Source organism: Macaca nemestrina, chromosome 13, assembly GCF_043159975.1.
Source record: "Macaca nemestrina isolate mMacNem1 chromosome 13, mMacNem.hap1, whole genome shotgun sequence".
In the NCBI taxonomy this organism is placed as follows: Eukaryota; Metazoa; Chordata; class Mammalia; order Primates; family Cercopithecidae; genus Macaca; species Macaca nemestrina.
In genome coordinates this window covers 28,858,191-28,883,444 of record NC_092137.1, presented here as the reverse complement: position 1 = coordinate 28,883,444, position 25,254 = coordinate 28,858,191, and the positions used below count along the sequence as shown (strand labels likewise).

Below are 25,254 nucleotides of genomic sequence, written 5' to 3'. Positions count from 1 at the left end.
TAAAAATACAAAAAATTAGCCGGGCATGCTGGCACAGGCCTGTAGCACAGGCCTGTAATCCTAGCTACTCAGAGGCTGAGGCAGGAGAATCGCCTGAACCCAGGAGGCAGAGGTTGCAGTGAGCTGAGATCACGCTATTGCACTCCAGACTGGGCGACAAGAGCAAAGCTCCATTTCAATAAATAAATAAATTAATTAATTAAGTAAACATGATAAGTTGATGATGTATCACAAATTCACCATCAAGATAATAGTTTCAGAGTGCAGGTTGACAATTTCATAGGGAAAACAGAAGTAAAGAAGAATAGCCAGAAATAGAAAGGCACACATAGTGACTTCTTTTTCGAGAGTTTTAATGCTCTGAAAGATCATGAATAAATAATATTACTTTCCAAACTGTACTAATGTATTTCATTAGATGTATATAAAACAAAATACTTATAACATTGTGGCTGTTATTCAAACAATGGAAAGAAAGTGATGCCATTTTCCATTTAGTTTGTTTTAAAAATCAAAGATATGTAAATTTACTTCCCATATCTTGTTAGTGTACCTTCTTTTTTTCCAATTCCTGCTTCTTCTGAAATAACAGCCAAGTATCATTTGATAATACTTAAGAAATAATAAAGTAGGTATGATACTTTTTTTTGAGACAGTCTCGCTCATCGCCCAGGCTGGAGTGCAGTGGTGCCATCTCGGCTCACTGCAAACTCTGCCTCCTGGGTTCACGCCATTCTCCTGCCTCAGCCTCCTGAGTAGCTGGGACTACAGACGCCCGCCACCATGCCTGGCTAATTTTTTTGTATTTTTATAGAGACGGGGTTTCACCATGTTAGCCAGTATGGTCTCTATTTCCTGATCTGGTGATCAGCCCGCCTCGGCCTCCCAAAGTGCTGAGATTACAGGCGTGAGCCACCACGCCTGGCCGGTATGATAAATTTTAAAACCACCACAGGGCTTAGAGTTTGGGAGGTTCTGGCTCAGACCCATGTTAATCTCCTTAATTTCAAGAATTCTGTAATCAAAAATGAGTTTCTGTCTTAGAAAGCCTATCACAAGAAACAGTAGTGAGAAAAGCCTACAACTCCAGAAAATATTGGTCATAAGAACTTTTTCTAAAAAAACTACACAAAGTGAGACATGCAGTTGGGGTGTGGAGAGAGCAGTTTCTTTATTCATTTTTAGAATTGGAAGGGAGAAATCTGGCCAGGTGTGGTGGCTCATGGCTGTTAATTCCAGCACTTTGGGAGGCTGAGGTGGGTGGATCACCTGAGGTCAAGAGTTCGAGACCAGCCTGGCCAACATGGTGAAACCCTGTCTACTAAAAATACAAAAATTAGCTGGGTATGATGGTGCATGCCTGTAATCCCAGCTATTGGGGAGGCTGAGGCAGCAGAATTGCTTGAACCTGGGAGGCTGACATTGCAGTGAGCCGAAATCATGCCACTGCACTCCAGCCTGGGCAAGAGTGAGACTCTGTCTCAAAAAGAAAAAAAAGGAAAAAAAGAAGGGAGAAATCCTGTTAATAGAGTTTATGATGGCTGATGTCCTAGAAAGTACCGATTAGAAAGTATTAATGTATGTCTTAGACAGTAATAACGGCCTGGCGCGGTGGCTCATGCCTGTAATCCCAGCACATTGGGAGGCTGAGGCGGGGGGATCACAAGGTCAGGAGTTCAAGACCAGCCTGGCAACATGGCGAAACCCTATCTCTACTAAAAACACAAAAATGAGGCCGGCCTGGTGGCAGGTACCTGTAATCCCAGCTACTCAGGAGGCTGAGGCAGGAGAATCACTTGAACCCGGGAGGGAGAGGTTGCAGTGAGCCAAGATCGTGTCATTGCACTCCAGCCTGGGCAACAAGAGCAAGACTCCGTCTCCAAAAACAAACAAACAAAAAAAGAATAACAAGATTTATTTCACCAAATTTAAACAGAATTCACATTGACTTCACAGCCCTTTGAATATACTTGAACTTAAGTTCAACTGTACTGTTGACCAGTCTTTCCAAACAGTGTTACAGTACAAAGAGCGTGGGCTGCTGAACCGGACTGACCAAATGGGAAACTCTGCCATGCCACATGTCAGCTATGCTTCTTGACTAATTTTTGTATATTTATTATGTTGCACAGGTGGGTCTTGAACTCCTGTGCTCAAGCAATCCTCCAGCCTGGGCCTCTCAAAGTGTTGGGGTTACAGGTGTGAGCCACCGTGCCTGGTTTCCCTAAATTACTTAATCTCCCTGGGCCAGTTCTTTTACTCATAAAATGGATTTGTTTCTAACACAGAATTGTTGTAAACTTAAATGAGTGTCTAACGTGCCTCCTATTGCCAGACTCTCCGTAAACTTTTGCCCCGTCAACTAATGTCCAGCAACAAGGCTAGTGACTTTTCCTTTTTTTCTTTTCCTTTATTTTTTTTTGAGACAGAGTTTTGCTGTGTCGTGTGGGCTGCAATGCAGTGGTAGTTCTATCTTGGCTCACTATAACCTCCACCTCCCGGGTTCAAGCTATTCTCGTGTCTCCGCCTCCTGAGTAGCTGGGATTACAGGTACCTGCCACCAGGCCGGCCTAATTTTTGTGTTTTTAGTAGAGATGGGGTTTCGCCATGTTGCTAGGCTGGTCTTGAACTCCTGACCTTGTGATGCCCCCGCCTCAGCCTCCCAATGTGCTGGTATTACAGGCGTGCACCATCGCGCCCGACTAATTTTTTTTCCCCGAGAGGAGTTTTGCTCTGTCGCCCAGGCTGGAGTGCATTGCAGGGATCTAAGCTCACCGCAACCTCTGCCTCCCGAGTTCAAGAGATTCTCCTGCCTCAGCCTCCCGAGTAGCTGGGATTACAGGTGTGTGCCACCACGCCCAGCTAATTTTTGTATTTTTAGTAGAGACGCGGTTTCACCGTGTTGACCAGGCTGGTCCCGAACTCCTGACTTCAAATGAGCCGCTTGCCTCGGCTTCCCAAAATGCGGGGAGGCTAGTGATATTTAACGTTAAATAACTTTGGCCTCCAAAGATACCTGTTTCCATTTTAAGACACTTCTATTTAGTTTTGGGAGGGTAAACTAGTTATATTTTAATAATGGAAACATCTGTTACATAAGCACATAGTGAGTACTCTAATCGACCTTCTCGGACTCTCCGGGCGTGAGGGGTGGGTGAGGGGACCGGCAGGCTGTCATAGCCCCTTCAGAAGGGACTTGGGGCTGGGAGATGTCGCAGTCAACTGGGAAAGGAGAGCCAATCAGCAACTGGAGCGTCCCACGCCGTTTGTCAAATGCATCTCCGGATTAGCTCTACTCATACGTATATCTTGGGGGTGACTAGGTGATGTCCGTGTTCAAGACACTAGCGTGCTAAGCCTGGCATTTCAGTTTGCACAGCGCTGTAAGTTTTGTCTCAATCTTCCTGACCGCCAGCGAACCTGGAGGACGTCTGTTAGCGGTAAATTTATTTATTTATTTATTTATTTTGAGACGGAGTTTCCCCTTGTTGCCCGGGCTGGAGTCCAACTGCGCGATCTCGGCTCACCGCAACCTCTGCCTCCCAGGTTCACGCGATTCTCCTGCCTCGGCCTCTCTAGTAGCTGGGATTACAGGCATGTGCCACCACGCCTGCCTAATTTTGTATTTTTAGTAGAGACGTGGTTTCTCCAGTTGGTCAGACTGGTCTCGAACTCCCGACCTCAGGTGATCCGCCCGCCTTGGCCTCCCAAAGTGCTGGGATTACAGGCTTGAGCCACCGCGCCCGGCCAGCGGTAAATTACCCACATTCCGAAAAGGAAAACTGGCGCCCGCGCGCAAGGACATACTCCTTGATGGTCACTCAACCAGAACGCCGCTGCTCCGGCGCCACTGCTTGACCTAGCGCACCGCCCCCTCCCCGACGCGGGCGCCGTCGGACTGCTGCGCCATGCGCGCGACAGGGAAAGGAGGGGTCGCGCTAGGTTGCGTCACTCGTCTGCGACGGCGCCTGCGCGAAACACCATGCTGATGGCAAGGTGCAGCGGTCCTGTCTTGCTCTGCCTGCGGCAGGGACTCGGAACCAATTCATTCTTGCGCGGCCTAGGGCAAGAGCCCTTCGAAGGAGCTCAGTCACTGTGTTGCAGGTCCTCGCCTAGAGACCTGCGAGACGGAGAAAGAGAGCACGAGGCGGCACAAAGGAAAGCCCCAGGAGCAGAGTCTTGCCCATCTCTCCTTCTGAGCACCTCGGACATTGGGGCCGGATGTCTTTCGTCACTGGAAAACCTCAGACTGCCTACTCCGCGGGAAGAGTCATCCCCTCGAGAGCGCGAGGACTCGAGTGGAGACCAGGGCCGGTGCGGTCCGGCACACCAGATATCCGAGGATCCTTCGATGCTCTCGCAGGCCCAGTCTGCTACCGAGATCGAAGAGCCTCACGTCTCCCCTTCTTGTTCAACTTCCAGACAGAGACCCTTTCAGGTTGGGGAACTGATTTTAGCTGAGACTGAGAAGAGAGAAACACAATTTAAGAAGTTATTTAGATTGAACAAAGTTGGACTCTTAAATAGTAGCTGGGGGGCAGTCCCGTTCAGCAAGATCGTGGGCAAGTTTCCTGGCCAGATACTGAGGAGTTCCTTGGGTAAGCAGTTCACGCTGAGGAGGCCAGCATTGGAAGACTATGTATTATTGATGAAAAGAGGGACTGCCATAACAGTCCCAAAGGTAATGTGATGGAGATAAGGTGTGTATTGTTTCCAGGAGGAGCAAAGACAGATGCAGTACTCAGTCCTGATTAATGTACTCAAAGCATATCTCAGAACGTTTGGATTTTTTATTGTACTCAGGCTTTTAAGATAAACCAATGGATATAACTTTTACATATCATGATGAAAATTAGCATTAGGAAACGCCCAGATTTTAATTTTAACTTGGGAGTCTCGATTCCCTTTTTTGTAAAATGTGGATGATATTTCAACTTTCTGTTAGGGTGATGTGAACTCATTAGGTACATAGTAAGTACTAATTTTGTTCCCCATTACTCTTAAGTTTACAACTTCAGGACTCAAGAGAATGTTGAACTCTTAGGGAACAATTTTTTAGTACTACTATGATGATATTTTAATAATATTTAATAATCATGTTACAAGAGTATATTTTATCAACAGTAGATACATTACGGTGCTTTTTCCTTTAGGGAAGAAATAGAGTTTTATGTTAAAATAGCTAACATTCAACACCAAACATAAAATGACGTCTTTATTAAAAAGTTAACTGCCTAAAGCCTAGTTTCATTTTTTTTTTTTTTTTTTTTTTTTTTTTTTTTTGAGACAGGTTCTCATCGTGTCATTCAGTCTGGAGTGAAATGTTGCGATCTTGGCTCACTGCAACCTCTGCCTCCCAGGTTCAAGCGATTCTCCCACCACAGCCCCCTGAGTACCTGGGACTACAGGCATGCGCCACCACCCCGGGCTAATTTTTGTAGAGACGGGGGCGGGGCGGGGGGCGGCAGGGGTTTCACCTTTTTGCCCAGGCTGGTCTTCAACTCCTGGCCTCAAGTGATCCGCCCACCTCTGCCTCCCAGTGCTGGGATTACAGGCGGGAGCCACCGCGCCCAGCCCTAGTTTGAAGTTTATGCTAATCATCTATTGCTAGCAGATTATTTCAATCCTTAGTCACAGTCACAGTCCTTGAGTAGAATGTTCCTGTGTAACACAACTCCTCCTTTCTCCAGATCAGGATTCGTTCATTATTTATTCAGCAAATGATTGACTGCCTTACATACTCAAGGCACTATTTAGGGAAGTATAGTGTTGAACTGCAGTCCTCACTCTCAACATAGACCTTACATTCTAGAAGGGGTGACAAAGAACAAACAAGTAAATGAAAGAATAAGGTCATTTCCAGTAGTATTAAGTGTCATGAAGACAAATACATTAACAATGACATTGGGGTGACCTGGGGTACGAGCATACTTAGGTGAGTAGAGATGGTCTCCAAGGAGGTACACTTGATAGGAAACCTAAATAAGGAAGAGCTTGCCTTGTAAAGATCTAGGATAAGAATTGTTCTTGCAAAGGGAGGAATTCTGCAGAGTTTCTGTTGTGGCCTCTGGGTCAGATGAGGGTCCCTCTATGAGGTGTGGTTTGAGTATTTTATTCCATTTGTAGTGAAGGACCATTAGAAGTTTCTGAGTAGGAATCCAGTCTGTATTTTAAACGGTCTACCCAGGGACTAAGAAAACTTTCCTCAGAAGCTTAGGCTACTGAGGTATAATAAGCTTTTTTTTTTAAAGACAGGGTCTTGCTATATCACCCAGGCTAGAGTGCAGTGGCTCAGTCACCTCTTACTGTAGCCTCAACCTCCCGGGCTCCAACAATTCTCACACCTCAACCTCCTGAGTAGCTGGGACCACAGGTGTATGCCACTATAGCTAATCAAAAAAAAATTTTTTTTTTAGTGTTGGGGTCACCCTAACTTGCCCAGACTGGTCTCAAACTTCTCTAGGCTCAAGGGATCCTCCCTTGAGGGTGCCGGGATTACAGGTGAGAATGACCGCTCCTGGCCATGGTATCGTAAGCTCTTGAAGAAAACTAAAGACTTTTGTAATTTTATCTTGCTTCCCCATGTCTCCTTTCTCCCCATTAGACAAAATGAAGAAAGATTAGTTACATTTCATGAAGTTATAAATAGGCATCCTTAGTATACTTTCTGCCTTTCCATTTGTTACAGATATAAGTCACATTGTTCTACTCTAAGGAGGAATTTAAGTACTAAATTTGTTAGGTGTTGACTTCTCTTTATAGCTTCCAAGTAGTAGCTGGAGATAGTTTAACTTCAACTTTTACAACTTCGAAATGCTTGAGGGAATACCTCCACTGTTGTTTAAAAACTGATCTCCCTGTAAGAATTACATAATTCCATCTTAGTATTAAAAAGTATGACTGGAGGCCGAATGCGGTGGCTCACGCTTGTAATCTCAGTATTTTGGGAGGCTGAGGCAGGAGGATCATTTGAGCCCGGAAGTTTGAGACCAGTTAGGGCAACACAGGGAGACCTTGTCTCTACAAAAAATAAAAAATTAGCCAGGTATGATGGCACACACTTGTGATCCCAGCTACACAGGAGGCTGAAATGGGAGGATGGCTTGAGCCCAGGAGTTTGAGGCTGCAGTGAGCCATGATCTTGCCACTGCACTCCAGCCTAGGGAACAGTGTAAGACCCTGTCTCAAAAAAAAGGTGAGGGGGCAGGTGCAGTCACTCGCACCTGTAATCTCAGTGCTTTGTGAGGCCAAAGCAGTAGGACTCCTGGAGGCTAGGGTCAAGGCTAACCTGACCAACCTAGCAGGACCCCATCTTTATAAAAAATAGAAAAAAATTAGTTGGGCATGGTGGTACATGCCTGTGGTCCCAGCTACTTTGGAGGCTGAGGTGGGAGGATGGCTTGAGCCCAGAAGTTCGAGGCTGCAGTGAGCTACTGTTGCACTACTACACTCCAGTCTGAGCGACAGGGTGAGACCCTTTCACCAAAAAAATTTGTTTAATAAATTTAAAAAAAAACCAGTTTTTATTAATGTTATCCATAACATTTGTGTTGTGTTAACAAAAACAATTCCAATTATATGTTTGGCAAATGGGTCCTCCAATCTATTTCTAGCATAGTCCCTTTTTTTCCTTATATAGCAGAGCTCCCCTACCCCCAGGCTGAGGACTGGTACCAGTGCATGGCCTGTAACAGGGAACCAGACCACACAGCAGGTTAGCGGTGGTAGTGAGCGTTACTGCCTGAGCTCCATCTCTTGTCAGCTCAGCCATGGCATTAGATTCTCATAGGAGTGCAAACTCCTGTGAACTGCGCATGCGCCAGATGTAGGTTGCATGCCCCTTATAAGAGACTGACTAATGCCTGATAATCTGAGGTGGAACAGTTTCATCCCAAAACCATCACCCTCTCCCCAATCTGTAGAAAAATTGTCTTCCACGAAATGGGTCCCTGGTGCCCAAAAGGTTGGGGACCACTGTTATACAGTATCTTAATTCTAAATTAGAAGCTCATCATTTGGTCGGGCACGTTGGCTCACGACTGTAATCCTAGCACTTTGGGAGGCTGAGGCCGGCAGATCACCTGAAATCAGGAGTTTGAGACCAGCCTGGCCAACATGGTGAAACCCCATCTCTCCTAAAAATACAAAAAATTAGCTGGGCGTGGTGGCAGGTGCCTGTAATCCTAGCTATTTGGAAGGCTGAGGCAGGAGAATCGCTTGAACCCAGGAGGCGGAGGTTACTGTGAGCCGAGATTGCACCACTGCACTCCAGCCTGGGTGACAGAGCGAGACTCTGTCCCAAAAAAAATAAATAAGTTCATCATTTTGGGCTGGGCAGGGTGGTTTACGCCAGTAATCCCAGCACTTTGGGAGGCCAAGGCGAGCGGATCACCCGAGGTCAGGAGTTCAAGACCAGCCTGGCCAACATGGGGAAACCCCGTCTCTACTAAAAATACAAAAATTAGCCGGGCATGGTGGCAGGCACCTGTAATCCCAGCTGTTCGGGAGGCTGAGGCAGGAGAATCGCTTGAACCCGGGAGGTTGCAGTGAGCCAAGATCACGCCATCGTACTCCAGCCTGGGGGACAAGAGCGAGACTTCGTCTCCAAAAAAAAAAGAAGTTCATCATTTTATGCAGAGATTATATAGTAAATTCCTAACTGGTCTTCCTGCCTCTTGATTTTTCTCCAGTAGATCCTGTATTCTTCTGCCAGATTAATCCTCATAAAATGCCATTTATATCACCTCAGTGACACACCCTGGTTGCTTATCAGGCCGAGTTCTAATGCCTCATACTGGCATTTAGTTCTCTGCGTATCTCTCCTGAGATAACAAACTGTATTTATTCTACCTCTGCTTTGTTTAAAGCTGTTTTTACCTTGTGATTGTTCCCATAAATTGTCTACTCTTTGTCTTTAAACTAGGCCATCCTGCTGTTCTAAGAACTTATATTGTCTGTAATTTTGGTATTATTCTGAAGTGTTGCCTTATTTGTTAACTGATTCTTGGATCTCTCTTATTTCATCAAGTGAAATATAAACTCTGTAGGCAGAGTGCCTGTAGGCAGGTCCAGAGTCTGATTCGTTTTTTCACTCCCTTCTCCATACTCGACAGTGTAAGATAAGACTAGGCGCTTAGTACATATTTATTGGTTGCTGAGTCACCCATACTGTTTTCAATCATAGGATATTAGTATGATTCTCTTGATGATGGATATCAGCCCAGGTGATACTGTTTTGGAAGCTGGCTCAGGCTCTGGTGGAATGAGCTTATTTTTATCCAAAGCAGGTAAGAGATTGGATTGAGCTGGATCTCGGTAACAAAGAAAACGTTCAATTTGTTCATAATAACAGAAAGTTATGAGGATATTTGGGAAAATACCTAACATTGAGGTAGCATTCTCCTAGAATCTGAATGTGAGCACCTATTTTTCTTTCCATTTTGTACATTTATTCCAGTCAGTCTCTTTCTGATCCTCCCTCCATTTTCTTTGCTTTGTCTTGTTTCCTTCATGCTCTCTAATGCTGCTGCTTTTTTCTTAAGTATACGTTTTATTGGAATATAACATAGCTACAGACAAGTGTGCAGATCGCAAGTGTATACCTCAGCGAATCTTTGTATAGTGACCACTCGTACTTATTACCCAGATCAAGGTAAGGAGTGTCTCTGCCCCACAGATGCCTCCTCATGTCCCCTCCAAGTCCTTATCATCACCAAAGGAAACCACTATTGTGACTTTTATCACCACTGATTAGTTTTGCCTCCTTTGAACTTATATAAATGGAATCATACAGTATGTACTCCTTTGTATCTGGCTACTCTTGTTCATCATTATGTTTGTGAGATTCACTCATTGCATACAGCAGTAGTTCTTTCATTTTAGTTGCTGTATAGTACTCACTTCACAATTTACCCATTTACTGTTGATAGACGTTTGAGTTGGATATTATAAATAGTGCTGCTCGGAACCTCCTTGTGTACTTGTCATGTTATTGTTGAATAATAGTGCCAGATGAATACTTAGCCTGAGGGAATATGGAAGGAGGTTGTCAGCTGCTAGGGGGAGAGTTAGACATCGTTAGGACCAAAGAATTATAGTAGGTGTTCATAAAGAAATTAATCATAGTACAGAGCTGTTAAGTAAAAAGCTACATTATGAAGAATTATCTCTTTTTTTTCCAGAAAGTCTCTAAAAATTGTCAGTTGATAAAAGTACTGCTTGAAGGTGGGTGTCTGATCAAAAATCAAGAGGTGTATATTAAACATATATTTTTTCATGTTCCTACCACTTAATTTCTGGTTACTTTTATGCTAGTTGATTAGTACCCCTTTGCCTACCTAATTTCTCTGAGTGTCAGGGTTGTTTTGGGTGGTCTGACTGTCTGTACAGTGTTCTCTTCCCTACATAATGATAAACTGTTGAATAGTCACAGTACTTTCTTTGAGTAGATTTTATAAAGATTACAGACAGAAATATGCTGAAATTAAACTCACACCTTTTGTTCTTTGACCTAATGTCTTCACTTATGAATATTATCTAGATTATATTAACCCAGTAAATTCATTCTGGGCTCCTCAATCTTTTGTTTGACTTTTCTGTACATAGTTAAAGGCAGTCATTTTCTCATAATCTATGACAAATTCCTAACTGCATGGTTTCATTTGACAAAGTGGATTCATAAAAACTGTTGAGAACGGATAAATGCCTTTATTTCTAAAATATATAGTATCAGAGGAGTGTCATGGCTTGAATAATCCTAAACTATAAATGTGCAAGAAATTATTGCTATTTACCTATGTTATGGGTATTTTTCTCCATAATTTCTTTTCCAGTTGTTTAGTTTATATTACCTTTTTTTTTTTTTTTTTTTTTTTTGAGGCTGTTCCCCAGGCTGGAATGCAGTGGTATGATCGTGGCTCACTCCAGCATTGACCCTCGGAGCTCAAGTAATCTTCCTGTCCCAGGCTCCCAAGTAGCTGGGACAATAGGCACATACCACCAAAGCTGGCTAATTTTTTAAATTTTTTGTAGAGACTGGGTCTCACTGTTGCCCAGGCTGGTCTTAAACTCCTGGCCTCAAGCAATCTTGCCTAAGCCTCCCAAAGTGCTGGGATTACAGGCATGGGGCACCACACCCAGCTTATATTACTATTAACATTAATTTTTATCTCCTGAGAACCTCATAACTTGCAGTTGGAGTTACATTTCAAAAGATACCTTGGAATTTAAACTTCTTTAGTAAACTGTAAACTGATTGATCTGGGATAATCTCCAAATGGTATCAAATCGCTTCAGATAGAGGTGGGTGGAAAGTTAATTGCCTTAAGTTAAAATGTAGTACTCCTGTCTGGAATTGCAGTATTACCGTGCTAATTAGTTTAAAAGTTCTTCACACACAGACATACACACACACACACAAATATATATACCTTTTGTTTGTTTGTTTGTTTTTTTGGTAGAGACAGGGTTTCACCATGTTGGCCAGGCTGGTCTCAAACTCCTGACCTCAAGTGATCTGCCTGCCTTGCCCTACCAAAGTGCTGGGATTACCTTGGCGAGCCACTGTATCAGGCCACAAATACCTTTTAAATATGTGAAAGACTCAACCTCATCCATAGTAAAAGAAATGCAAGTTAAAACTACATTAAAAGGCTGAGCGTCATGGCTCACATCTGTAATCCCAGCACTTTGGGAGGCTGAGGCAGGCAGATTGCTTGAGCTCATGAGTTTGAGACCAGCTCGGGCAAAATGGCAAAGCCTCATCTCTACCAAAAATACAAAAAATTAGCTGGGTGTGGTGGCACACATCTGTCATCCCAGCTGTTCAGGAGGCTGAGGTGGGAGGATTGCTTGGGCCTGGGAGGTGGGGGGTGCAGTAAGCCATGATTGCACCACTGCACTCCAACCTAGGTGACAGAGTGAGACCCTGTCTCAAAAAAAAAAAAAAAACTCAAAAATCTACATTAAAAATGATAAACTCTATTCATTTTTTAGATTGACACAGATAAAAAGTTCAAAAACTTTCAGGGAGAGTATGGAGATACAGGTTTGTTTTTTTTGAGATGCAGTCATGCACTGTTGCCCAGGCTGGAGTGCAGTGTCGCATCTGGGCTCATTGCAACCTCCGCCTCCCGGGTTCATGCCGTCCTTCTGCCTCCTGAGTAGCTGGGACTACAGGCATGTGCCACCATGCAGGCTAATTTTTTTTTTTTTTTTTTTGAGACGGAGTCTCGCTCTGTCGCCCGGGCTGGAGTGCAGTGGCCGGATCTCAGCTCACTGCAAGCTCTGCCTCGTGGGTTTACGCCATTCTCCTGCCTCAGCCTCCTGTGTAGCTGGGACTACAGGCGCCGCCACCTCGCCCGGCTAGTTTTTTGTATTTTTTAGTAGAGACGGGGTTTCACCATGTTAGCCAGGATGGTCTTGATCACCTGACCTCGTGATCCACCCGCCTTGGCCTCCCAAAGTGCTGGGATTACAGGCATGAGCCACTGTGCCCGGCCTGAGATATAGGTATTCTAATACATTGCTGGTTGGCATATAAGTTGACACCACTTATGTGAAGGACAATGTAATATTATGTGAATAAATTCATATGACCCTTGAGCCAGCAATTCCATTTTTAGGACTTTATCCTATAGAGATATACTGGCTTGATACAAAGACGTAGGTGTAAGAATTTTCATTGCCATATTGTTTGTATTAGCATATGACTAGAAACAAGCTAAATGTTCATCATAGCCATACACTGGAATATAATGGCTGTTAAAAAGAATGCAATTTTTTAAAAAAGAATGCAGTACATCTAGAATCACTGAAATGACATTGTCGGTAAGTAAGAAGGAAGGTACAGGACAATGTGTATAATACACCACATTGTGTGTTAAAAACAGATAGATACTTGCATGCTTGTATAGGCAGTGACTATCACGGGAAAGGTAAATAGCTGGTGATGTGGTTGCCTCTGAAGAGGGAGGGAGATTAATTGGGGATCAGGGATGAGAGGAAGACTTGTAACATTGAACTATTTCAATTTTTTTTTTCACATACATGTAGTACCTTTGCAAATACGTTTTTGACACTTTTTAATAAACTGATTAACATTGTGAAATATCAAATTATTTTTTACTTAAGTTGGATCACAAGGACGAGTCATAAGTTTTGAGGTACGAAAAGACCACCATGATCTGGCTAAGAAGAATTACAAACACTGGCGTGATTCATGGAAATTAAGTCATGTAGAAGAGTGGCCAGACAATGTGGATTTTATTCATAAGGATATTTCAGGAGCAACTGAAGACATAAAAGCTTTAACATTTGACGCAGTAAGTTTTCTAACATGGGTCCTGTGTTACTCCTTTGACTACAGAGAAGATAGGCGTCAGGCTTCTTTTGCATGGGCAAGGGTCTTCCTTCATTTGCTTCATGTCTATCTCTAGGGATGGAAAGAATATTTTTGTTTCATGCCTTTTAATCTCATGGTGGGATTTTGGGCAGAGACATCCTGAGTTACCGAGTTGGGTGCTGAAGTTGTCATTGAATGTGGAATGATGACTGAAAACTAGGACCAAAGACTAGTCAAGCATCATGAACCTCAGCATTTCCAGGATAAATCGTACTTTGGAAGCAGCATTGGAAGCATATTGAACCCAGCACCTAACCTGAATTTTGAGATTTGGGGGAATAAGTAGCTTCCATTTGACAAGGAATAGACAGAAGGCATCTTCAACTAGACAGTTAAAGTCAGGATATCAAGAGGAGTGTGTTCATTGGAGATGTCGAGGACGGGGGTGTTCATCATGAACAAAGCTCCAGAAAGTGGAGCAGAGAGATTGTGAGGAAAAGAAACACTGGGAGGTTGACTTAGGGAAAAGAAGCAGAGAAGATGAAGGTAAAAAGATAGATGACAAGAGAGGATACATTAAGCTGTGATCAAACATGGTGGAGATCTGGGACATGGAAGTATTTGCTGGCTTAAGAGTTTCAGAATTCCAGAGTAAGTTGCCCTATCCTTGGTGATGCCACTTCACAGTTCATAGCTTCACAGTATGAACCGAGGTCTGGTTAGGAGTCTTCCTTCCTTTCCTTAATTGGCTGCTGGAAGGATAGACTATTTTGGTGATAAATGAAGCAAAGTTCAAAGAGGAGAGAAAATCTTTTTTTTTTTTTTTTTTTGGAGACAGTGTCTCATTCTGTTGCTCAGGGTGGAGTGCAGTGGTACAGTTCCAGCTCACTGCAACCTCCATCTCCCAGGTTCAAGCAATTCTCCTGCCTCGGCCTCCCAAATAGCTGGGATTACAGGCACATGCCACCATGCCCAGCTAATTTTTGTATTTTTAGTAGAGATGGGGTTTCACCATGTTGGCCAGGCTGGTCTCGAACTGTTAACCTTAGATGATCTGCCTGCCTCAGTCTCCCAAAGTGCTGGGATTACAGGCATGAGCCACTGTGCCCGGCCGTGAAAATGATTTTTATCAGCACTGGCTTCTAGCTCTGATATAACTAAAGCCTATAGTTTTAGTGGCACAGCTTCCTGTACAGAAAGACCTCAGTTCATTTTTCTCATCTATGACTTGCTTGTTACAGCTCAATAAGGGGGAAAGGGCTCTGTTTAGGTCATCCATAGGAATGTCAAAAATACCTGGGAGATTAAATAGGTCATCAGAATTTCATTTGATGAGCATGAAACACAACAAAGGATTTTAACGATATCATTGAAGCTTTGTAGAAACCTGCTGAACCATTCCTGATCTAAAAATAATACTCCTTTTTAGATTTATTCAGCTGACTCTCTCTTGAATAATAGTGCCAGATGATTACTCAATATGAGGGAATAGAGAAGGACGGTGGGAGGGTGTCAGCTGCTGGGGAAGAGTTATATACCGTTAGGACCAAAGAATTATAGTTGGTGTTCATGAATAATTGTAATACAGAACTTTTTTTTTTTTTTTTTGTCGCCCAGGCTGGAGTGCAGTGGCCGGATCTCAGCTCACTGCAAGCTCCGCCTCCCAGGTTTATGCCATTCTCCTGCCTCAGCCTCCCGAGTAGCTGGGACTACAGGCGCCCGCCACCTCGCCCAGCTAGTTTTTTATATTTTTTAGAAGAGACGGAGTTTCACCGTGTTAGCCAGGATGGTCTCAATCTCCTGACCTCGTGATCCACCCGTCTTGGCCTCCCAAAGTACAGAACTATTAAATAGAAGCTAGATCATGAATAATTTCCTTTTCTTAAGAATGTTTCTAAAAATTGTACATTGGTAAGAGTACTGCTTGAGGGTTGATGTTTGATCAAAGATCAAAAGGCGTATGTTAAACGTAAATTTCTGGCTGGGTGCGGTGGCTCACGCCTGTAATCCCAGCACTTTGGGAGGCCGAGGCAGGCGGATCTCCTGAGGTCAGGAATTCGAGACCAGCCTGGCCAAGATGGTGAAACCCCATCTCTACTAAAAATACAAAAATTAGCCAGGCGTGATGGCGGTTGCCTGTAATCCCAGCTACTCAGGAGGCTGAGACAAGAGAATTGGTTGAACCCGGGAGGCGGAGGTTGCAGTGAGCTGAGGTTGCACCACTGCACTCGAGCCTGGGCGACAGAGCAAGAGTCTGTCTCAAAATAAGCAAACAAACAAATTTGTTTTCACATTCCCACTATTTTTTTTTTTTTTTAATTGTTGCTCCCTTTGTCTACTTAATTCTTCTCCTAGCTGCCATCTCACCTTCTGGGCCTTCCCTCTTCTAATCCATTCCCCTCATCTCTAGAATAATTTTCCTAAAATATACTTCTGGGCTGGGTGCAGTGGCTCACGCCTATAATTCCAGCTCTCTGGGAGACCTGAGGTCAGGAGTTCGAGACCAGCCTGGCCAACATGGCAAAACCCCGTCTCAACTAAAAATACAAAATGTAGGCCGGGAGCAGTGGCTCACGCCTGTAATCCCAGCACTTTGGAAGGCCGAGGTGGGCAGATCACCTGAGGTCGGAAGTTTGAGACCAGCCCGATCAATGTGGGAGGTCAGGAATTTGAGACCAGCCTGGCTAATATGGTGAAACCCCATCTCTACTAAAAATACAAATAAAATGAGCTGGGCGTGGTGACTTGTGCCTGTAATCCCAGCTACTCGGAAGGCTTAGGCAGGAGAAGCGCTTGAACTCGGGAGTTGGAGGTTGCGGTGAGCTGAGATTGCGTCATTGCACTCCAGCCTGGGCAACAAGAGTGAAACTCCATTCTAAAACAAACAAACAAAACAAAACAAAGAAAGAAAAATACAAAAATTAGCCAGGCATGGTGGTGGGTGCCTACAATCCCAGCTACTTGGGAGGCTGAGTCAGCAGAATCGCTTGAACCTGGGAGGTGGAGGTTCCAGTGAGCCAAGATTGCGCCACTGAACTCCAGCCTGGGCAACAGAGCAAGACTCTATCTCAAAAAAGCAAAAAAGAAAAAAAATATGTATATGTGTATATATATGTATTTCTGATACTGTCATTCTCCTGCTGAAAAAACAATCCAGAGCTTTTCAGTCAAAGATTTCTGGTGTCCAGACTCTGATCTGAACCTTCCTTTCTCTAGTCCTTTATGTAACCTGACTCCATATATGCCAACCAAAATGATGCTAAATGAATAAAAAAGGTGTTAAACCATAAAGAAAAACAGAAAAAAGAGCATGACTAATAAAAGAATTTAACACATTTTGGGAACAGCTTAACCATCAAAAGGGAGTGGACACAATGGAACACTAACAATAAATGTACTCTAGCTACATCAATAAATCTGAAAGACTTGGTGTTTGGTAGAAAAAGCATTATAAGAGAGTATGTGAAATGACTACCTACATGGAAAATTTAAAACTACACAACATGTATTGTTTGTAGCTATTTACATATGTTGTAGAAGTATAAAATTTGGGAATGTTACCAACTTCTGGACACTGACTGTTTCTGAGGAGAGAAAAGGAAGGGAAAGGAATAGAGGGAGATAAGTTTGGGGTCCATTCAGGTTGGTCCACCGCCAGGCTCCATAATCGCCAGCGTAACCTTGGGTAAGTCACTGAATCTTTCCATGCCTCAGTCACCTCATGTATTAAACAGTAATGATAATAGTACCTATTTCATAGAGTTGTTGAGGATTAAATAAGAAAATTCATGTGAAGTACCTGGTACATAGTAAGCAATGAATAAATGTTAGTTATGATTTTCATCATTTTGATTTTCTTCCTTTCCCCTTTTCTCTGCCTGTTTAAACTCTGTTCTCCCTTCAAAGCTTAAAGGTCATCTCTTGCGTGAAATATCCTGCCTCATCTAGCCAGAGGATTATTACCTGCCTCTGAATTTCTGAACCACTTTGTTTCTGGAGTCAATAAGCATTTATTAAGAACCTGCCATGTACCATGTGCTGTGCTAAGACAAAAATTATGCATTCAAAAGAGCTTTCAAAAACAAAAAATGAATAAGAAATATTTAAAAATTAAAAAATAATAGCTATTGGCCAGGCATGATGGCTCATGGCGGTAATCCCAGCACTTTGGGAGGCTGAGACGGGTGGATCACTTGAGGTCAGGCGTTTGAGACCAGCCTGACCAATATAGTGAAACCCCATCTCTACTAAAAGTATGAAAATTAGCTGGGTGTGGTGGTGGTGCATGCCAGTAATCCCAGCTGCTTGGGAGGCTGAGATAGGAGGATCGCTGGAACCCAGGAGGCAGAGGCTGCAGTGAGCTGAGATTGCACCACTGCACTCTAGCCTAGGTGACAGAGCAAGACTCTGTCTCAAAAATTAAATTAAACTGGCCGGGTGCAGTGACTTACGCCTGTAATCCCAGCACTTTGGAAGGCTGAGGCGAGTGGATCATGAGGTCAGGAGTTCGAGACCAGCCTGGCCAACATGGTGAAACCCTGTCTCTACTAAAGATTAAAAAAAAAAAAAATTAGTTTTGCGTGGTGGTACACACCTGTAATCCCAGCTACTCGGGAGGCTGAGGCAGGAGAATCTCTGGAACCTGGGAGGCGGAGGTTGCAGTGAGCAAAGATCGCACCATTGCACCCCAACCTGGGCAACAGGGCAAGACTCCATCTCAAAAAAAAATAATAATTAATTAATTAAATAAGATGAAATGGACACATAAACAGTTACTAAAAAGACTCAGAAGTATAAAACACCATGGCTGTAGAACTTGGTAGGAGGAGATGAGGCTGTAAATGCAGTCATGAGGGGCTAGATAATAAAGAAAGTTGTATGTTTATCAAGCTGGATAGTATGGACATTATCTTGTAAGTAGGAGAGCAGACTGTCTAGATTTCTGTTTTAGAATAATTCTGGAGAAAGAATGGAGGTTGGGAGTCTATGCAGAAAGGTATTATAATATTTCAACAAGATATGATGAGGTCTTGACCTAAGTCAATGTCGGTGGGATTAATTTGAGAAACACTGGAGGTAGATTTGAGAGACTTTAATTCAAACAGAAGCACCAAAACCCCAGAGTCTCAAAAGAGAATTCCAGGTGAAGAAAATGATGGCTTCTTGATTAGGCTTTGAAAAAAGACAATGATGACTCTAAGTTTCTGGTTTGAGTAACTGGATAAATGCTGTTAACTGAGAATTGAGCATTCAAGAGGATTTGCAGTTTTTTTGGTTATCTGACTTTGGTCCTTGTCAATAACATAGTAAAACTACAGTCTAAGAGCCCATGTATGTCATCATGTTGACCCTTGATTGTCATTGAAATCTTCACTTGGATATTTATTTATTTGTTTATTTGAGATGGAGTCTCACTCTGTTGCCCAGGCTGGAGTGCAATGGCATGATCTCGGCTCACTGCAGTCTCTGCCTCCTGGGTTCAAGCATTTCTGCTGTCTCAGCCCTCTGTGTAGCTGGGACTACAGGCACCCACCACCATGCCCAGCTATTTTTTTTGTATTTTCAGTAGAGACAGGGTTTTGTCATGTCGGCCAGGTTGGTCTCGAATTCCTGACCTCAGGTGATCCAACCGCCTCGGTCTCCCAAACTGCTTGGATTGCAGGCATGAGCCACCATGCCTGGCCTCGACCTGGATATTTAATAGGCATCTTAAATACATATCCAAACCTGAATTCTTATTTCCCCCAAGCTTGCTCTCCCATAATCTTGATCATTTTCCTCATTAGTAAATGACATCTCCATTCTTTCAGTGGCTTAGGCTGAAAACTTTGAATTCAGTCTTCTTTTTCTCACATCCTACTGCCAATCCTAATCCTAATTCCAATTGGCTCTGTCTTCAAAATATATACCACTTCTTACCACACCAACTGCTCTTTGCTATTACAAGCCACCGTCATCTTTCCTTGCATTCTCAGTGTTTTCTGCATGTAGATTTTAAAGTGAGTCAGAGTATACTTAATGACAGTGAATTGTACACTTAAAATGGCAATGTTGATTTTACCACACACACAAAAAGTTTTTTAAAAAAGTTCAGATCGTGTCATTCTTTAAAATTCTCCAGTGGCTTCTCAATTGAGAAGTAAAGCTAAAGACTGCGTGATTCTATGTAATCTGTGTCCACCACCTTCGATGTCATCTCTTACACTTCCCCCCTTTTATCTCCACTGCAGTGACAGTAGCCTCAACAGACTTTCCAAGTAGCCTACTACCTCAGAGTGTTTGTATTAAATATTTGCTGTTCCCTCCACCAGGAGCTCACTTCTTCCCTACATTTCCATGGGTTAAACTTAATTTTATTTTCTTCAGATCTCTTCACTGACCAGCTTGTGTATAAAATGACACCTCCTTTCCCTAACCTGTCACTTTCTTTCCCTCTTACTCTGCTTGTTTTGTTTGTTTTGAGATAGGGTCTCACCCTGTCACCCAGGCTGGAGTGCAGTGACACAATCACAGCTCACTGCAGCCTTGATTTCTCAAGCCCAAGTGATCCTCCCTCCTCAGCCTCCCAAGTAGCTGGAACCACAGGTGCACGCCACCATGCCTGGCAGTTTTTTTTCTTGAGACGAGTCTCACTCTGTCGCCCAGGCTGGAGTGCAGTGGCGTGATCTCTGCTCACTTGAACCTCCCGGGTTCAAGCTATTCTCCTGCCTCAGCCTCCTAAGTAGCTGGGATTACAGGTGTGCGCCACTGCACCCGGCTAATTTTTGTATTTTTAGTAGAGATGGGGTTTCACCATGTTGGCCTGGCTGGTCTTGAACTCCTGACCTCAGGTGATCCACCCGCCTCGGCCTCCCAAAGTGCTGGAATTCCAGGCGTGAGCCACCGCACCCAGCCAATTTTTTTATTTTTATAAATGTGGGGTCTCACTGTATTGCCCACGCTGGTCTGGAACTCCTGGGCTCAAGCAGTCCTCCTGCCTTGGCTTCCCAAAGTGCTGGGATTACAGGAATGAGTTACCATGCCTATTCTGCTTTATAACTGTTTTTCTTCATGTCACTCACCACCCTCTGTCCTATTTATTTATATTTTTTTAATTTTTGTTTAATGTCTACCCCTTCATTAGATCCCATGAAACAGACTATAAGTTCCAACTATATCCTTACCACTTAGAGAAAAATGTTTGTCATGTAGAGAGTGCTTAATAAATATTTGGTGAATTAATAAGATGTCCCTTGACTGATTAGTACTGTTTTTAAAAAACACATAAACTAATATTTTCTCATTTAGTAAATAGATATGCCAGCATAACTCCAAGCTTTCTGGAGTTCATACGACAGTAAATGTTACTTTATTTTCTATTTTGACCAGATTTTTTTTTTTGTTTTTAATTAATTTTTTATTTGAAAAATTTTCACTTATCTTTTGTACTTATTGGCATCTTCTGTGACTACAGCCGTGTACACTGCAATTGAAATTGAAAGAAGAGTAAAGAGGAAATAAGGGATATGATTCTTTTTTTTTTTTTTTTTTTTTGAGACAATCTCACTCTGTCACCCAGGCTAGAGTGCAGTGGTTTAATCTTGGCTCACTGCAACCTCCACCTCCCAGGTTCAAGCAGTTCTCCTGCCTCAGCTTTCCCAGTAGCTGGGACTATAGGTGTGCACCACCATACCTGGCTAATTTTTGTATTTTTAGTAGAGACAGGGTTTCGCCACGTTAGCCAGGCTGGTCTCAAATTCCTGACCTCAGGTGATCCACCCACCTCAGTCTCCCAAAAGTGCTGGGATTATAGGCGTGAGCCACTGCCTCTGGTCAACAGTGTGAATTTCTGTTGCCAAAGCTGAAATAAAGCATTTAGATTTATAAGTTTTGGCAATAGAAATTTACAATGTCAGCCAGGTGCAGTGGTTCACATCTATAATCCCAGCATTTTGGAAGGCCGAGGCGGGCAGATCGCTTGAATCCAGGAGTTCAAAACCAGCCTGGGCAACATGGCAAAACCCTGTATCTACATAAGATACAAAAAATTAACTGAGAATGGTGGTGCCTGCCTGTCATCTCAGCCACTTGGGAGGCTGAGGTGGGAGGGTTGCTTGAGCTCAGGAGGTGGAAGTTGCAGTGAGGTGACATCGTGCCACTGTACTCCAGCCTGGTCAACAGAGCGAGACCCTGTCTCAAAAAAAAAAAAAAAAGAAATTCACATTGTCTCAAATGTTTAAATGTTTTATGTTGTAATGGCGTGTTTTACACTTGGCAATATTGATAATACAGGCATACAGGAATCTTTGGTTATATTCATATATACATACATAGCCAAATCAGTATTTCCATATTAATGTGCCAAGTACAAGACATATCATTATGATTTTTCAGTATCATCAAGTACTATGACAAATTATTTTTTCTTCCCTGAGACAGGATCTCACTCTTGCCCAGGGTGGAGTATGATGGCAAAGTCATAGGTCGCTACAGCCTCGAACTCCTAAGCTCCAGTGACCCTCCCATCTCAGCTTCCTGAGTAGCTGGGACTACGGACTTGGGCCTCTGCATCCAGCCACTCTTTTTTTTTTTCTCAATAGAGTCAGAGTCTCGCTGTGTTGTCTGGGCTGGTCTCAAACTCGGCCTCAAATGGATCCTCTTGACTCAGCTTCCCAAAGTGTTGGGATTACAGGCAGGAGCCACCTTGCCCAACTGTATAATAATTAACATACCCTTTTGGGAGAAGTAAAATGATAGTTAATAATACTACCTTCTAAAAAATGAAATACCTTGAGTGATTGCTGTATCATTTCACCACAATAAGAAAACTTATGCTTTATTTAAACGGAATCAGACTGATGCAGTTCTCTTTTCCCCCTACACAGGTAGCTTTGGATATGTTAAACCCTCATATTACTTTGCCTGTTTTTTACCCACGTCTTAAGCATGGTGGTGTATGTGCTGTATATCTAGCAAAGTGAGTAATAGAACTGTTTTTCTTTGTAATGTGACTTTTAAGTGCACTTTTGCTTAAGTTCCAAACTAAAAAAAATTTTTTTTTTTTGACACAGAGTCTCATTCTGTCACCCAGGCTGGAGTGCAGTGGTATGATCTTGGCTCACTGCAACCTCCACCTCCCTGGTTCAAGCAATTATCCTGCCTCAGCCTCCCAAGTAGCTGGGATTACAGGCACCCACCACCACGCCCAGCTAATTTTTTCTATTTTTAGTAGAGAAGGGGTTTCACCATGTTGGCCAGGCTGGTCTTGAACTCCTGACCTCAGGTGATGTGCTCGTCTGGTCTCCCAAAGTGCTGGGATTACAGGCATGAGCCACCACGCACAGCCAAAATATTCATTTTGTAACTGAATAAAGTGTACATGACATTTTATACAACTGTTTTAAAATGACAAGTCCCAAGTTCATTTATATTGTATATTTATTTAGTATTTATTTATTTGTTTATTTATTATTTTTTGAGACGGAGTCTGCTCTGTTGCCCAGGCTGGAGTGCAGTGGTGCAATCTCGGCTTATTGCAAGCTCCGCCTCCCGGGTTCACTCTATTCTCCTGCCTCAGCCACCCAAGTAGCTGGGACTACAGGCGCCCACCACCACGCCCAGCTAATTTTTTCTTTTTTAGTAGAGATGGGGTTTCACCATGTTAGCCAGGATGGTCTCAATCTCTTGACCTTGTGATCCACCTGCCTCGGCCTTCCAAAGTGCTGGGATTACAGGCGTGAGCCACCGCGCCTGGCCAGTTTTTTTTTTTAACCTTTTTTTGTTTTGTTTTGTTTTTTTGAGACAGAGTCTCGCTTTGTCACCCAGGCTGGAGTGCAGTGTTGTGATCTCAGCTCGCTGCAACCTCCACCTCCCAGGTTCAAGTGATTCTCCTGCCTCAGCCTCCCAAGTAGCTGAGATTATGGGTGTGTGCCACCACACCCGGCTAATTTTTGTGTTTTTAGTAGAGACAGGGTTTCACCATGTTGGTCAGGCTGGTCTGGAACGCTTGACCTCAAGCGATCGTCCGCTTCAGCCTCCCAAAGTGCTGGGATTACAGGCATGACCCACGCCCAGCCCTATATTACTGTTTAAATCATTTTTTACATAAATAGTAATATAAGATGCGCATTTTCTTCTGACAATCTGGAAGAAACTTTTTAAAAAGTATAATGTGAACAGTAATGTTAAATTATGGTCTCTGTGTTTGTTTACTTAGAATTTTGTGAAAGTACTTTTTATGCTTCCTAACTTGAATATTTAAACCCTCTCCTGCCTTAATTTAACTATAGTATTTAAATGTGGGCAAGAGGTATAGGGAACTTAAATAAATAGAATGTTATTATTTTAGTAGAAATGTACATTTTTCACTTTTCTGAAAGCATCACACAGGTTATCGAACTTTTAGATGGAATTCGCATCTGTGAACTTGCTCTTTCATGTGAAAAGATAAGCGAGGTCACTGTCAAAGATTGGTTGGTTTGCCTTGCAAAACGGAAAACTGGAATTTTAGCTCAAAAAGTAGAACCTAAAATCAACATAGATGTACAACTAGATTCTCAAAAGAAAACTGGAGTTGAAGATGAGCTGTTTCAAGAGGATGACCGTGGTGAGCTTCAGTTTTACTTTATGCATGTAGTAATAAATGGAGAATGAGTTCCTGAGTATACTGACCAAAAGATTATAAAAATATTCCTCAGCAATTTTATATAGAAATTGAAGTGTGATATTTTGCTAAGATGTATAAGGCACAGAATAATTACTTTTCCTGCCTTTTACATAAAACTCTGATATCTTTGAAGAATTGAGCTTTTTATAATCTTCATATTTTACTTGTCACAAGGAGCTTGGTTTGTGAAATAATTTAAGTATATTACGGTTGTTTTATATTTAGATCACTGATTATTACTGAACGGAATGAATTTAATGGAACCTGATAGGCAAATAGCTAATATTCCAAAAAGCAACTTCTAAGATGCTGCTGGAATTCTTGAAAGAACTGAGTTTAGATCTTTGTCATATATGCACATTATTTAGGCCATGAACAAGTTTTCAAGTATCCATTGATTTATGATATGGGCTTATCCATTTGGTTATAAAATCATATGTTTATTATATAATCATTGACAAATCATTTCTGTATAATAACTGGCAGAGTAGCTCTAAAACAAATACAAGGAAAAAAAGAGAAAAAACTTAGAGTAACTCATATTTTAACAGTTTTGTGAAAAAATTAGAAAATATTTTATGTAGCTTATAGTACATATATTTTTTACAACAGAAGAATCACATTCTGATTTTCCATATGGATCATTTCCCTACGTTGCTAGACCAGTACACTGGCAACATGGTCATACAGGTGAGTAATGTTTTCAGAACATATTAAATGGTGTTTTTTCTTCTAATTAATATAATGACTTTATGTTTTTCTTCTCTTAAATTAGCTTTTCTTGTCAAGTTGAGGAAGATCAAACCACAACTGAGTACTCCAGATGACAGCAACTGACTTGAAGATGGAAAAATATCAAAATAGAACTTTATATTGAAAATCACTACTTTCATAGATTGGCATTTTTAGCTATTACTGTGACTTATATAACTTTTACATATAATTTTGAAAATAACAAAATAAAGATGTATAACATGGCAAAACTGCTTAAACGTCCCATTTTGACACTTGTCTTGCAGTTAGTTTGATATTTTGTAGTTAATGATTCCAAATTGGTTTAGTTGGACCATCTCATTCTTCGCTTCCTGTGAACCACTCCATAGATTTGTCTTTCTTCAAGAAATTAGTTTTCTTTCCTTTATTTGATTGATGGTCATTGACTACTGAAATAAAATTGCATTTTAAGATAAACTTTATGTATCTGTCCATTTTAAATACATCTTATCATGAGTTGTATATGTCTTAAAAAATAATAGTCTGGGTTACA

At 42.4% G+C, this 25,254-nt stretch overlaps 2 protein-coding genes and 1 long non-coding RNA gene across 8 annotated transcripts in view; 1 reads left to right on the top strand and 2 right to left on the bottom strand.

Moving 5' to 3' along the window:
- Window positions 1-3,057: 3,057 nt before the first annotated feature.
- LOC139357800 (uncharacterized) lies at window positions 3,058-3,649 on the bottom strand. The gene is made up of 2 exons (XR_011611571.1): window positions 3,528-3,649; window positions 3,058-3,431 (listed from the first exon to the last, which is right to left on the bottom strand). It is a non-coding gene; the product is annotated as an uncharacterized lncRNA (long non-coding RNA).
- A 220-nt stretch (window positions 3,650-3,869) lies between these two features.
- Window positions 3,870-24,899, top strand: LOC105479727 (tRNA methyltransferase 61B). Of its 3 annotated transcripts, none has more exons than XM_024792240.2 (7): window positions 3,870-4,681; window positions 10,182-10,224; window positions 13,132-13,322; window positions 22,207-22,298; window positions 23,701-23,927; window positions 24,600-24,677; window positions 24,763-24,899. In XM_024792240.2, the coding sequence occupies exons 1-7, from the start codon at window positions 3,983-3,985 to the stop codon at window positions 24,822-24,824; spliced, it is 1,392 nt and encodes a 463-aa protein (XP_024648008.1). In that variant the 5' UTR covers window positions 3,870-3,982; the 3' UTR covers window positions 24,825-24,899. The 3 variants fall into 3 exon arrangements, with proteins under 3 accessions (XP_024648008.1, XP_011736192.1, XP_011736193.1); XM_011737890.3 differs by lacking the exon at window positions 10,182-10,224 and adding an exon at window positions 9,185-9,287; XM_011737891.3 differs by lacking the exon at window positions 10,182-10,224 and having other exon boundaries at window positions 3,870-4,598.
- The window catches only part of LOC105479726 (speedy/RINGO cell cycle regulator family member A), a 38,660-nt gene continuing 38,246 nt past the window's right edge, over window positions 24,841-25,254 (bottom strand). For 3 of the 4 annotated variants that reach the window (XM_011737887.2, XM_011737888.2, XM_071076448.1), the window contains exon 7: window positions 24,841-25,150. In XM_011737887.2, coding sequence (XP_011736189.2) covers window positions 25,059-25,150 — 92 coding nt within the window. In that variant the 3' untranslated portion in view covers window positions 24,841-25,058. The remainder of the gene's footprint in view (window positions 25,151-25,254) is intronic. The other variant, XM_011737889.2, reaches the window with a different exon arrangement.

Excerpts from the sequence above, each read along its gene's own strand:
- LOC105479727 (XM_011737890.3), top strand. The coding sequence starts at position 3,983 with ATGCTGATGGCAAGGTGCAGCGGTCCTGTCTTGCTCTGCCTGCGGCAG. Across the intron at positions 9,288-13,131 it reads CTTATTTTTATCCAAAGCAG|TTGGATCACAAGGACGAGTC; the intron begins GTAAGAGATTGG and ends TTTTTACTTAAG. Across the intron at positions 24,678-24,762 it reads CTGGCAACATGGTCATACAG|CTTTTCTTGTCAAGTTGAGG; the intron begins GTGAGTAATGTT and ends CTCTTAAATTAG.